Source organism: Vigna angularis, chromosome 3 (assembly GCF_016808095.1).
Source record: "Vigna angularis cultivar LongXiaoDou No.4 chromosome 3, ASM1680809v1, whole genome shotgun sequence".
Lineage (NCBI taxonomy): Eukaryota > Viridiplantae > Streptophyta > Magnoliopsida > Fabales > Fabaceae > Vigna > Vigna angularis.
Genome location: NC_068972.1, coordinates 10,250,279 through 10,264,092, shown reverse-complemented (window position 1 = coordinate 10,264,092; position 13,814 = coordinate 10,250,279). Strand labels below are relative to the sequence as shown.

At 31.9% G+C, this 13,814-nt stretch overlaps 1 protein-coding gene across 1 annotated transcript; it reads right to left on the bottom strand.

Annotated features, from left to right (window-relative positions):
* Positions 1-6,171: 6,171 nt before the first annotated feature.
* Positions 6,172-12,516, bottom strand: LOC108324012 (pyruvate kinase 2, cytosolic). The gene is made up of 16 exons (XM_017556792.2): positions 12,199-12,516; positions 11,223-11,319; positions 10,740-10,837; positions 10,456-10,611; positions 10,037-10,114; positions 9,649-9,780; positions 9,211-9,288; positions 8,936-9,007; positions 8,727-8,816; positions 8,402-8,546; positions 8,120-8,208; positions 7,717-7,812; positions 7,514-7,581; positions 7,178-7,277; positions 6,912-6,971; positions 6,172-6,567 (listed from the first exon to the last, which is right to left on the bottom strand). Exons 1-16 carry the CDS (start codon positions 12,265-12,267, stop codon positions 6,415-6,417), a joined length of 1,581 nt encoding a protein of 526 aa, XP_017412281.1. The 5' UTR covers positions 12,268-12,516; the 3' UTR covers positions 6,172-6,414.
* Positions 12,517-13,814: the final 1,298 nt, after the last annotated feature.

Below are 13,814 nucleotides of genomic sequence, written 5' to 3'. Positions count from 1 at the left end.
TTAGGCAACCTGAAAGGAAAAAAACAATGTTTTGTTGTATGATCTCCACCAAACTCAATGTATTACTCTCTCCCTCCCTCTCTTCGTTTCCATTGTTTCTAGTGTCTACCTGGCGGAGGCTCCAGGCTTCCTAATGTCACAGTATCATGAGATTCAGTAGCATCACTATAGTCACGGCTCAGGTACAACCTAGAATAATAAGACTCGGTGGCAATGATGACTATTGTGGCACAGCAAACAAGGATATATTTTAGTTTTAGGCTACACTTGTTTTCAAATCTATCAACACGAAATTAAAACGAGTTTGTATAAAATTTTAATATATTTTAGTTTTCAAATTTAAAAAATAATAAATACGAATCTTTCAATTTAATTACGTCAAAAATTTGACGTGTTAAAAATGTTAACATATATTTATATGGTATTTTCGTTTCAATAATGTTAGTTAAAAAATGTGTTTTATACATTAAATTTTTTAATTTAATTTGATTAAAAAAATTATATCTATTTATTTTTAAGGTTTAGAGACTAAAATATATCAAAATTTCAGTGACTAAATTTAATTTTGTATCAAAATTGAAAGACTAAAAATGTTTAATTTTTTAATTTTTCATTTGTTGACATGGAGGTTTAGTTAGTAATCTGGAAGGTGTAGTAAGAAAAACCTAAAAAAGCATCAAAAGATAGAGAGGTTTATTTTCTAAATATGGGTAGAAAATATTTCTTCTTGCACTCCTATAGTTTCTATCTGCATCCCTATGTTTTAAAACAACCACTCATAAATGGACTTCAAGATTACTTATTCAACAAGATTTTTGGAACAAGTTTTATGAAATTATAAGGACATGAATTCCATAATAGGATTTCTGAACAAGATTTTTGAAATAGAATTTCTGAAATATATGAAATACATTTTGTAAAGAGCTTTCTACACCAGAATTTTCAAAACAAGCTTTCCAGAACATGAGATACTTCTTTAAATGAATTTTTCGGAACAAGTTTTTTGTGTAACAAACTATTCAGAACTGTTAACACCCAAATTCGTCCGGATAAATAAATAAATAAAATTAAAAAATAAGAGAATAATAATGGTGGGTAAAGAAAAAAAGAAGAAGAAAATAATAAAATAATGTATAATTTTCAAACTTTAATACATGACACGTCACTAGAAAATATTTTTGAAATATTAGTTTAATATGGTAATAATTTGAATTAATATTATGTCAATAATTATAAGCAATAGTTAAAAAAAATATATTGATATAATTTGTTGCGTCAGTTTCTTTTAAAGAGAAAAATATGATTTTAGAAATGGACAAATTTTCTGACAATAATTATAATCAATGTCTTCAATATTATTTGATTTGTTTTTCGTGGAACCAAGACCTTTTCTTTTCCTATTTTGTTTGTTGTCAATTAATTTACAATTTAGGACAAGATTACCATAATATTATGTCTGTGTATAAATAAGCACCCTCTCATAGAAGAGGGGAGGAAAGAAAATAGAGAGATACACTCTAAAATAATAGACATAAAGAGAGTATGTGAGAGTATAGAGACCAAGGAAAAACTAGGGGAGTATTAAAAGCTGAAAATGTGTGTCATCTATGCACCCTTCTTTTTCTCTTTTTATTGTACGTTGAACTTTTTTTACTACCCGCAACCCGACCCGTCGAATAAAACTATACCCGCTACCCATGCGGGTACCCGTTTAGAAATTATCCGCGGGTATTTTAAAACCCTCAGGTATCCACAGATACCCGCAAAAAATTAAAAAAAAAATATATTTTATACATTTTTAAAATAAAATTTAAAAAAAATTACAAAAAAAATATATATAATATAATAGAAATTAAATGAAATATAAATTAAAATGTAAGTTTAATTAAATTTAACCTAATAAAATATAATTAATTTTATTTTTAATTAAATTTAATTAAAAATTATATAAGTTAAATTTTTTTATTATTTTTTGCGTGTAACGGATACCGCGAGTCGGGTAGTATACTATCCGTATCCGACCCGTTTAGAAGCGGGTATTAAAATACTCGTTACCTGTCACCTGCGGGTGGTAAATATCCGCGGATAATAACTACGCGTCGCGGATTTTATCCGCAGATACCTATGTCGCGGATTTTTTTGACATCCCTAATCACGTGGTTCGTGCGCTTCTCCATCAAATATCACGAGGCTCGTGTGTCTCTCCATCAAATATCTTGAGGTTCCTACACCTCTCCATCAAATATTACGAGGTTGAAGTATTTCTATATGGAAACAAATATTATTCAAGCAGAAAACGCGTTCAAGTATTTCTGGATGTCTTTATCATTCTCCTAGAAGAAAATATTATTCTTGATATGCTGCATTTATGCTGAGAAAATACTATTCTTGATATGCTTCATTTATGCTGCATTCATATACAATTAATTTATACTTTTTCTTTAACCGGATTTTTACAATTAAATTCATTTCCTTAACTCGGTTTTTAAAATTTGTTTTTGTTTTGATTGTATTTTATTTACATTATATTTATACTTATCCAAATATGATTGTAAATCAATATTAATTAATTTATTCAATTAAATTATTTATAATTTTGAAATTACAAATATTATAACAATTACATAAAAATGTATTTTTATAGAATAAGATTTTATAATAAACTTTAACCTCTCACAAATTTTCTAATTGAAATTTTTATTAAATTTTAATTTAAAATAAAATTTAGACTTCAAAATAAAATTTAGACAAAATTTAATAAATATTTCATTTAGTATAATTTTCTTTAAATATTCATTTGAATTAACATATAAATTGGTTTTTCTTTTTGTTTGATCCCATGAATTAACATATAAATTTTGTATATTCAAATGAAATATTTAAAGGAAAATATTTTGAAGTGTGCAGTGTAGGTAACTCTGGCCCTTCGCCTCAAACTTTGTCAAACCCTGCATCATGGATCATCACTGTTGGCGCCAACATTGTGGATCGGTCTTTTCTTGCTCCTGTTAAGCTCACCAATGGCACAGTCATTGAGGTAATTCGTTAAGTTTATCAAAGTGTGTTTGGTTTCATGTTTATGTTAAGAAAAATTGAGTTTAAGGTATGCATATTTATAGTACCTCTTAAATCTGATTGTGATTTTGAAGTGGTTATTAAAGAATCCTGCAACCTGAATGATTCATGAAAAACAAATAGACACTGATAAGACTGAGACTTGTATATATATACACACACACACTAACGCACATATATATCATCTTAATTTAACAAAAAAATTTAGAAGTTCATGTGTAGTATGAAGAAAATCATTGTCACCTATTACATTGCGATGAATCAAAAGCATTTTGTTGGAACAAGCTCCATCCCTTCATAGATCACCACGAGGCTTTCCAGTGTGCTTTGTCCTCACTCGCACACTTTCCGGGAAAACTTCCCAGAATGTCACCCATCCCAGAATTACTCCAGGCTAAGCACGCTTAACCATGGAGTTCTTATGAGTCAGGCTACCGAAAAGCAAATGCATTTGGTGATATGAGTAGTCAAATCAATTCCTTTAAGCTATCCTTCAACTGTATAGTCTCATACCTACACAGTCTCTGGATCCCTCTCATTCCGGTGTATGTTCGATTCGTCCATGTACCCCTTCCACTCGAAGCCTGCCAGGAGCCGCTCCTTGTCTGTGCCCCCTGCACCATGCCTCTTGCACTGGCAACACTCCCCGCCCTCGTCTCAGTGCCCGGGTGTCACACACTGCACACTACGACACTGCATTGCACATTGCACAACACACTACAACACTACATTGCACACTACGACAATGTTGTTCCTCAATAATTTGTGATGGCGTAATGTGCAGTGCACTGCACAATACGACACTACACTGCACACTACGACACTATACTGCACACTACGACACTATACTGCACAATGCACTACACACTACAACACTGCACTACACAGTGCAGTGCACACTACAACAATGTTGTTCCTCAATAATTTGTGATGGCGTAGTGTGCAGTGCAGATTGGAGTGCGGGTAACTCTGGCCCTTCGCCTCAAACTTTGTCAAACCCTGCACCATGGATCATCATTGTTGGCGCCATCACTATTGATCAGTCTTTTCCTACTCCTGTTAAGCTCACCAATGGCACAATCATTTAGGTAAGTTGTTAAGTTTATCAAAGTGTGTTTGATTTCATGTCTATGTGAAGAAAAAATGAGCCTTAGGTATGCATATTTATAGTACCTCTTACATCTGATTGTGATTTTGAAGTGGTTATTAAAGAACCATGTAACCTGGATTATTCATGAAAAACAAATAGGCACTGAAAAGATCGAGACTTGTATAATACTATTAATAAGAAGATTCCGATAGTGAAAATTGAAATCCTATTCATCCATCTTGTTCAATTCTTGTAAAATACAATGTCACAAAAATAAACTTGGACTACCTTCTTTACATGATCAAAAGAGCATAACCATTTTAGTGAAGGTAAACAATAGCTCAATATATCAATATTTCAAATCCAAATACTATAAATGCAATTATTTCAATATGTCAAAGCCAAATACAAGAAATTTACTAGTTTACAAGTGTAAAGAAGGTAGTCCATGTAGGAGGCATCATAAACTAGACCAGTATTTGTTGCTCTTTTTGGGACATTGAATTATATATGTCTACCGAAACTATATATATATATATATATATATATATATATATATACATATATATATATATATATACACTAACACATATATATCATCTTAATTTAACAAAAAAAAATTAAAGTTCATGTGTGATATGAAGAAAAGCATACTCACCTATTACATTGCGATGAATCGAAAGCAGTTCCATTTTGACATTCTCCTTTCCATTTTATTGGAACATGCTTCATCCCTTCATCATTGAAGCTCCTTGAGTCTTGCCATACACCTGCAAGTAAAACCAAAACAAACACACGCATGCGCGCACGCATACAGGCACACACATAACAGGTGGCATTTTCTTCCTACACCCTTTTTTTTCTTCGTGTACATCCAAAAAGTTGTAACCCATATTACCCCTTATTAAAATTATAATAAAAATTTCTACACCTCTATCAAACTTGGAAATATATTTTGTAACAATTAATTCAAAATATAAAAAACAATTCGGAATAACTATTCTGAAAATAATTTTTGCATATGGTGTCCTTGTGTAAGATTCTGCAGCGAGGAAGAATATTTTATTTTAGTCTTCTTGCTAACTCGGTAAATACTTATGGACAAAACTATCTAAAAGAAAGGGTAAATTAGTAAGTTGAGGAAATTGCAAAGTGTTACAATTTTTCATGATTGTAGGAAGACTCTTAAAACGTTATGCCTATTGAAGGAGCATTGCTTACTCCACCACCATCACAATTAGGTAGAAGAAGATTGAGTTGACATGGGGTGGAGGTGCAGCTGCTATGTTCAGGGAATATGAATGAGGTAAAATTAGGATTTGGAAAATAAATCAAAAATTCATAGTAAAAGTAAAAAAGTTTTAACCTTTGACCTAAGGATAGTTTTGAAAATAAAAAAATTTAAGGTATAGGGAGCATGCCGTGGTGGTGGAGGGAGCAACGCTTTAATATTTTTGCTTTTACTATGGGATGCAACTAGTAATCATGGGGTGCAGGAAGAAAAAGCTAGCAAAAATTCCAAATTTGAAACAAAACAACTAAAACCACTCCTTTCTACACCCCCATACCCTTTATGTGCACCTCCATGGGTGGTTAAAAGATCAAACTGCTCCTTGTTCGTTGTCACCTTTTGTCACTGTCACTCACGGCGGATTCAATGAAGAAAATGTTCCGAATTGCACATCAGAAAATTATTTTTCATAAAAAATTAATTCTTAAGCTGTATAACACAAAAGATTTGTTCTTGCGAAAACAAATTTACCAAAAACAAAAAATGATTTATGAATTACACCATCTAAAAATAATAGAATTAAAAAGTCATTTTCAAAGATAAAATGATAATTTTCAGCGGAAGGAGAATATGAGGTTGCAAAAAGAAATCCCCTACAACTAACCGAGATATCAATCAACACACTTCGCAGTAGATATCACTCCAATTATCAGCAAATAAATGAAAGAAATTTGGAAAATAATTATGTAAGGTTTTTCGATGTTCACGCCATTAATAACTCAAAACTGTGCTTGCCTATTAAAACAACCGCTCAACAAAATATCCTTTCCACTCTATATCACTCAGCAATGAACTGGATTACAGGACTCAGTTCAGCAACAAAATGAGTGGAGCAACCTCTACAATATCATCTCATTTGTCTATTATTTTTCTTTAACTAAAAATAAATGCTAAAATGAAGAGGTTCAGAAGAAGTTTTATTGTGCATCTGTGTGATCAAATTATGCATAAGTTGTAATCAATCTTCCAGCTCAATAATCTTCACAACTGAAGAGTCACCCAGTTTCTGGCAAACAACAACTCGGTCATGTGGTTTTACTATGCCAAAAGCCTTCCCATGGTCTAAAGCAACCTTCAAAATTGATTCATTTGTCCCACTTTTAGTCTCAGCCTGCACACAAATCACTAACCTTAATCACTTTTAAAACTATAAATTAGAAAGAAATGGAACATAAAATTAGAAAGAAATTGATTTGATTTTATAATAGGCGTCGTAGAGCATCTTTAATGCAGAGTTCATAGGGTCATAATTGGCCTTGGAATATCTTATTTCTGGTTGGATTAGCATTATTGTATTTCCTATTTCAATTTATATGATTTGTCTATAAGAGTACTTTGTTATATCTTCTGAGCTTTTTGAAATATTGAATTTGTACAATAAGAAAAAAAATTTAAGTGGTTTTGAATAGTTCTTTAGTTACATCATTATCTTGATGAACTTTGAACAATTCTTACCGGGTGGCTAGGATCTGCCAGCATAGGGAATATACCTCTCACAATAAGTGATTGCCTAGCCTGCCATAGGGTCACAAAAGAAACAGTTAGCAAAAAGTAATTAGTCTCAATCCAAAAAGCTAATAAAATAGTCATAAAAAAGAGAGTAAACTTTTGTATTAGTAAAGAAAAAAAAAGAAGATATGTGAAAAATAGTGGAAGGTAATGTCAAATGAGAGTAAGAAAATTTTAAATGTCAAAATACCATTATCCTATTAGTTATATACCTCAAAAGCACCGGTGAAAGTCCATTTGAGTTGATTTGTCCTCAACTGGGGAACTACAACAGATATTACAGGCATGGTTGGTCTGTACTTAGCAATCAATCTACATAGATACACAACAAACAAATAATTAATTATGTCAGCAAGACATCAAATGGCAAATACAGAACATGGCTGAGTAGTAAATGCTAATAACTTAATCTAACATATAAAAATGAAAAATCACCTTAGAACTAAAGTACTCAGAGAGAATTTGACAAATGTGAATACAAGTCAACAATCTCAGAAATGAGATGTCGTTTTAATAAAAGGAAATTATAAAAGGAGATAAAGTGAAACCTTGCAGCTCTTCCAGATGAAGTGAAGCAAATAATAACAGATGCCCTAACCTTGATAGCTGCTCGAACCTGAATGTTTCAACAAAAAGAAATTTACTTCCCAATATGTATTACTACTACACTACAAGCTAACAGAAGAATGTTGGTGGAAAAAGAATCATAAAACCAATAAAAAAAGTTTGATGGTTCAACCAAGAAGCGTACCGCTGAGGAAGCAATTGCTTCCAAGTGGCTCATTGGCTCTCCCACATGTTTTACAGCCTTCTTAAAATACAAATCTTGATTATGAACTTTCTCTGCCTGCACACAGCAGATATAAAAAACGAGGAAGTAATTATATAAGGAATGTGATTAAATTTACCATAATGAGAAAATCATAATATCATTTAACCGGCATGTTGAAAAAATAATTGTATATACACAGGGAAACTTTCAAAGAATAACAAGAAATCAATTCAAAAGCATAAGAGGATGAGATGGTGGACACTGGAAAGAATTTGAGTTACAAAGTTTTGGAAGAGAACGTCACCATAAATATCTCACAGGAATAGTTCCTTTAAGGTAAAAACGTTACAGGAATTTGTTTAAGCGAAAAACGCAAACTTACCTCAGCACATATTTTTCCAACTGTTGAAATGGTCTCTACAGGGTATTGTCCCCGAAGGGTCTCAGCTCCAAGGAGAATTGCATCGCTTCCTGATCATAAAGAAACCAGAAAACAAAATTAGACAATACTTGTGCATAATGTGATGAACATCTTAAACTAAAGGAATGTTGATTAAGACAGAAACATGCAAATGTACTAAATGCAGGAGTTCATATAATTTTCTGTTGCAATCTTTATAGAAAAATGAAGCAGGATTCACCAGTTATGACAAAAGGAATTTACCATCCAACACTGCATTGGCAACATCGGTTGCTTCAGCACGAGTAGGTCTTAGATTATCAGTCATAGAGTCCACAACACGTGTAACAACAACTGGCTTTCCAGCCATGTTACACTTGTAAATAGCAGCTTTTTGGAATAAGAAAACCTGTCATGTCCAAAGATGAATATGGAAAATTAGCATAGTTTTATTCTGGAGAGAGCAAGGAATGCTGTAAAAATCACAAGTAGACACAGATCTTCCTTCATGCTGAAAAATACTAACACACAAAAAATGGAAATATTTCATATATAACATTGGATTTTTCTGTCCAGAATAAACACTGACCTTCTCAGGTGGGAGTTCTATCCCTAAATTTCCACGGGCGAGGATGATGCCATCTGCTTCTTTCAATATCCCATCAAAATTTGTCAGTCCCTGTTATAATTTAACGGAAGAAAGATGCATTTTAGAATCACAATTAAGAACTCTACAGTATAGCATTTTTCTGTCAGAAGAGGAGAGTCAACTATTGAAAAGATTTTGAAGTTTCTTACTTCTATGTTTTCAATCTTCGCAAAAATATGCGTCTGCTTAATGTCACCCAAATTAGAGAGAAATTCACGCGCCTGCAAAATGAAAAATGTTGGCGTTTGGCCTTTTTTTTTCAAAATACTAAGGAAAACTAAACGAAAATTAATCATTGAATCACAGACGCTACAAAAACAAAGAAAATTCAGAAGCTGAAAATAGAGTCAAGAAGAATGTTAGAGAAAATAGAAAGACATATGATAAAATTGAAAGGATAAAATTTATCAGGAATGTTCCTTACATGGCAAATATCTTGAGCGTGCCTGGTATATAATGAAAGGATGTCTATATTGTTTCGAACACCCCATGTACGTATCACCTGAATTTCGTAAAACGAAAAGAGAACATTTATATTAACAAAGATAATAACAACAAAGGTATTTGCTTTATGAATGTAGGGGGAAATCAAACCAGTTAAACTCTTTGTTGTTAGTACATATAAATTATGCATTTTCTAGATTGACAGACTAACAGAAACATAAGCCATTGTACAACAGCATTAAGTAGTTTCTGCCATTGATCAACTAAAGCTAATATTTCAACAACAAAACACAGTTTAGTCCTCTCCATAAACAAGATAAAAATTGAAGCATTCAGTCTCAAAAATCCAAAGTATATTTGGTACTCAACTAAATTATATCAGCCTCGGTAATTTTTGCTCATGATTCTAGTTACGTACCTCCTTATCCTTATCAGTGAGACTAGGAAGATCAATATGAATCTGAGAGACATGGACAGTAAACAATGGTCCCGAGAGTGTGGCAGTGTTTTTTACGAGGCAGGAGATATCATCACCATTCACCTCACTGACCTGCATTTTGAAACCAGCAGCATATACATGTGGCAAGTCTGTTGTTAATGGATGATGAAAAAACCTTCTATTTTACTGCATTATTAGAGACTAATAGAACATATAAAGATAGAAAAACTAAAAAAAGAGGTTATGCAAGAAATGAGGAACGTGGAAAGAAATATACGCCCGCTAGAAATGATAAATCATTTCAAAATATATGCCAAATGCTTTTACATATATTAAGAATGTAATAATCAAACCTAGATTGCTTTACCTCCAGCCATACTGAAGCTGTTTCACTTCCAGTGAAGAGGTATTTTCCGATAAAAATAGTATCACCCTTCTTAATAGCCTGCGAAATTATGAACATATTAGTTATTAGTTAAGGAGACACCAGACAATATTTGCGAATCCTTACAGAGTATAATGGGCGTGATCCTTGTCAATCAATGCAAAGTGGTTTATGAAAGTAATGTAGAAGAAAGCCATCACGAGTCAAGAAACGCAGGAACTTGAGCGTTTGAACAATTTCAAAGTGCCATGATGAAAATTCAGAATTATCAAATACGGCATAAAAAATCATCATCCATTCTGGAGAGATATTAAATGTGGACTGACATGATTATTCAACACAACAATATTGCAAAGTGCAAACCCGGAAAACTACAAAGTACATGGAAATGTCACACTGACCTTCGATAACCCACTAAAATTTAGTGGCAAGAGTTTTGAACTAGCTTCTTTGTTTTGATCTGGAGTTAAGACAACCAATGTGTCTTCTTCAAGGGTGATTGGCTGCTCAGTCTTATTCACAATCTGTAATTCTGGACCCATAGTATCTAGCATAACCTGGCATTGAACCAAAATGCACAAGTAAATTTTTCACATCAATAACCCTCAAGAAGATATTTGATATGAATCTGTTATAAGCCACATGTATGCACAATAAATAAACAGTAAACATATGACGGGCATACCGCACAGAGTTTCTTGGTTCTTTTGATAGCAGCTCTCAAATTTTCCAATGTCTCCTGATGGTATTCTGGATCACCCCATGAGAAGTCTAACCTCGCCACTAGCACATGCGAAGAAAAAAAGAATGAGATAACAAAACACATAACTCAAGAAGATTGTAGACACGAACAAAATATAATTTTTTCATTTATTCGTAATGTGTATTTTCCCAAAGGCGAAAAGGAAAACTGCTACAAGCTAGATTGCAATAGGTTTTTGGTATTTCTTGCGCTTTTGGGAAACTACAAGGCCATCCAACACAGATAATTCTTGACTGAGCTGTTCTGTTTTTCTGACAATATAGCAAGAAAAAAAAATCAAATATGTCACATCTTATAATCCACTGCTGAAAGAGGACAAAAGATGAGATCCATATGGACAAAAATGTAACGCATTCAATTTTAAAACAAGGACCACAAGTAATAAAAGCTGTAATAGGAGAATACCAGACATTCCTGCATCAAGGCAACGGGAAATTATATCAACTGATCGTGACTTTGGGCCAAGGGTGCCAACAATTTTTGTCATCGCTGGAAAGAAAGACTGCATGATGCCATTAAAAAAAACTTCAATCAAAATCCAAATTGACAATACAAATTCCTCATTGAATATGACTAAAACTTTTTTCTGGAAATTGCATACGATTCATGCCCTTTTAAGATCTGAAAACTTTGTGCTTAAAATCCATAGCTTAAAAGACTAGCATATTTTTCTTTTGTTTTCATGGAATGAATTTGGTAGACGATGATAGTAGGACACCCCACAACCCCTCCAAAATTAAACCGATCCCACATTCCATAAATAAATAAATTAGTTATCCATTTAGCATGATTTTTCAAGTTCCTTTTCTCAAAGGTTGAAAAACCAACACCGTATCCTTGCCACAGAAACAAGCACAATTAATATTTCAAACCACAGAATCGCTTTAACTATAAACCAATATGGCTAGCAAGTTCAAACTCAATGTCATTGTCAAAATGACTTTCAATTCATCAATGACAGTCATTTTGCATATCGATCTGTTAAATTTCTTAGCAACAATCTAAAAGTTTATTAGTTTCTGATAATCACAGTGGTTAAAAGAGGATGACTTCAGAAAAACCAGCACAGCCCTTATCAACAGCAACATAGCCAGAGTAGAAATATCTTCATTTCGTCAATTATTCAACTTGATCCGCCAAATCCTCAGCATTTAGCAGTCAAAAGCAACATCACCAATTCCACACATATCAAAAGCATCATCACCAAAGTCACACATATTCCCTCCAAATACCAACACCACAAATGGGCCACCAAAAGTGTATAACTTTCTATCACAGTTCTTGGAAGTTACAATAACGGCACGGTGATTACCATAAAGAACAGAACACGCCACTTGAAAATGGAAATCAAAATGAGAGAGGGAGAAAAGGAAATGCTAACCGGCTTGGATGGCTCAAGCACGGATACCATCCGAATTGGTTCTTCGAGAAGCAAAGGACTTGAATGCATTTTTGATGAGCAAACAACACCTTACCACTGATCACTGAATCAAATCGATCAAAGCAGAAAGCAACTGTGTAATAGAGAAAGAATAAAGAAGAAATATAGAAAGTGTATGTAGTATGTATGTCTGTTCTTCAAATCTAAAAGAAAGCGATTAAAACGCCAGCTGCAGCAATCATGCAACACGCGTCCTTCAATTGCATTTACCAAAGTCTTCACGTGGGGACAGAAAGCCACAGGTAAAAGAACAGAACAGCTACTATCAATTATCAAACAGACAAATGTTAAATGGTATTCTAAGTTGAAGACTAAGAATAGTGATTTACCATTGTTTCAACTTACAACTGTTTTGCAGAAACTTGTGGTGGATTTCAGTTTAATTGTTTACTATAATTAGATTGTTTCAACTTGATGATTTTGAGGTCAATTCATGAAATCTAAGGTGCATAATGATTTTATTAAATTAAAGTAATTATACTTTTAAGTTTAAAACCCCTTATTACATTAAACATGGACAGAGAAAGTTTAATAAAAAAAATTGTACTCTTATAGAATTGTTTTCTATTACCAATACATATGGTGTAGGAAATTCTAGATTAAAAAATTAAAAACGTTAAACATATTACAAATGGAGTTGTATCATATTGCGTAAAAATCAAGGGTTGAAGGTTGAAGCCATCAAATCAATATCTGAGTGGTATTGTACTTTTTTTTTAGGTTACTTATGAATGGTATAGAAAGAAAAACGGTGGTTACCTGGAGCAATAGAAAAAGACTCCAAAATCAAGTTAGATTACATTATAAAAAAATAAAAGATAATATATTTAGAAAATAATTAAAGTAAGTTTAGATTAAAAATGAGATATAATTAAAAATTAAAAACGTTATTTATTCAAATTAAAAGTCTGTCTTATTATTAATAGATATCTATTTATAAAATAATCTTTGATTATGTCATTCATATTATAATTTTTAATTTTGTAGAATATTTTAACATACAAAAATGTTATAGATATAAATTAAAAATAAAAAATAGTTACTATAAACTTTTCATAAAAATGTATATTTTGCAATAAAAATAAAATCATTTCACAAAATTACCAAAATTAAATTATTTTATTAATTTAATAATTTTATTATTTATTTATTATAATATATTAATAAAATATTAAAAAATTATAAAGTATGCAGTTGATTTCAAAACAATGGCTGCATTGCCAATTGTATTTCTCAGATACTTTTGAATAAAGATTAATAAAAATGATAATGGATAGAAACTGTTCTAATTAAAAGTATAGCAGTATATGTATGATTGTTAGAGTTTCTGATTAAAACATTTAATAACGAATGAGCTTGTTTCAAAGTATATTTAATTAATACCTTATTTTAGTGATATAATATAAAATAATATTTTTAGTTGATAGTATTTTTTTTATGGAAGAATTTAAATTCACAATTTCTCCCACACTCCCTTCTAAATCAGAAATTGAACTTTACTACTGAAAGAATACTGAGAAGCATGTTGGATATAATTTCTGCATACAACAGTTATT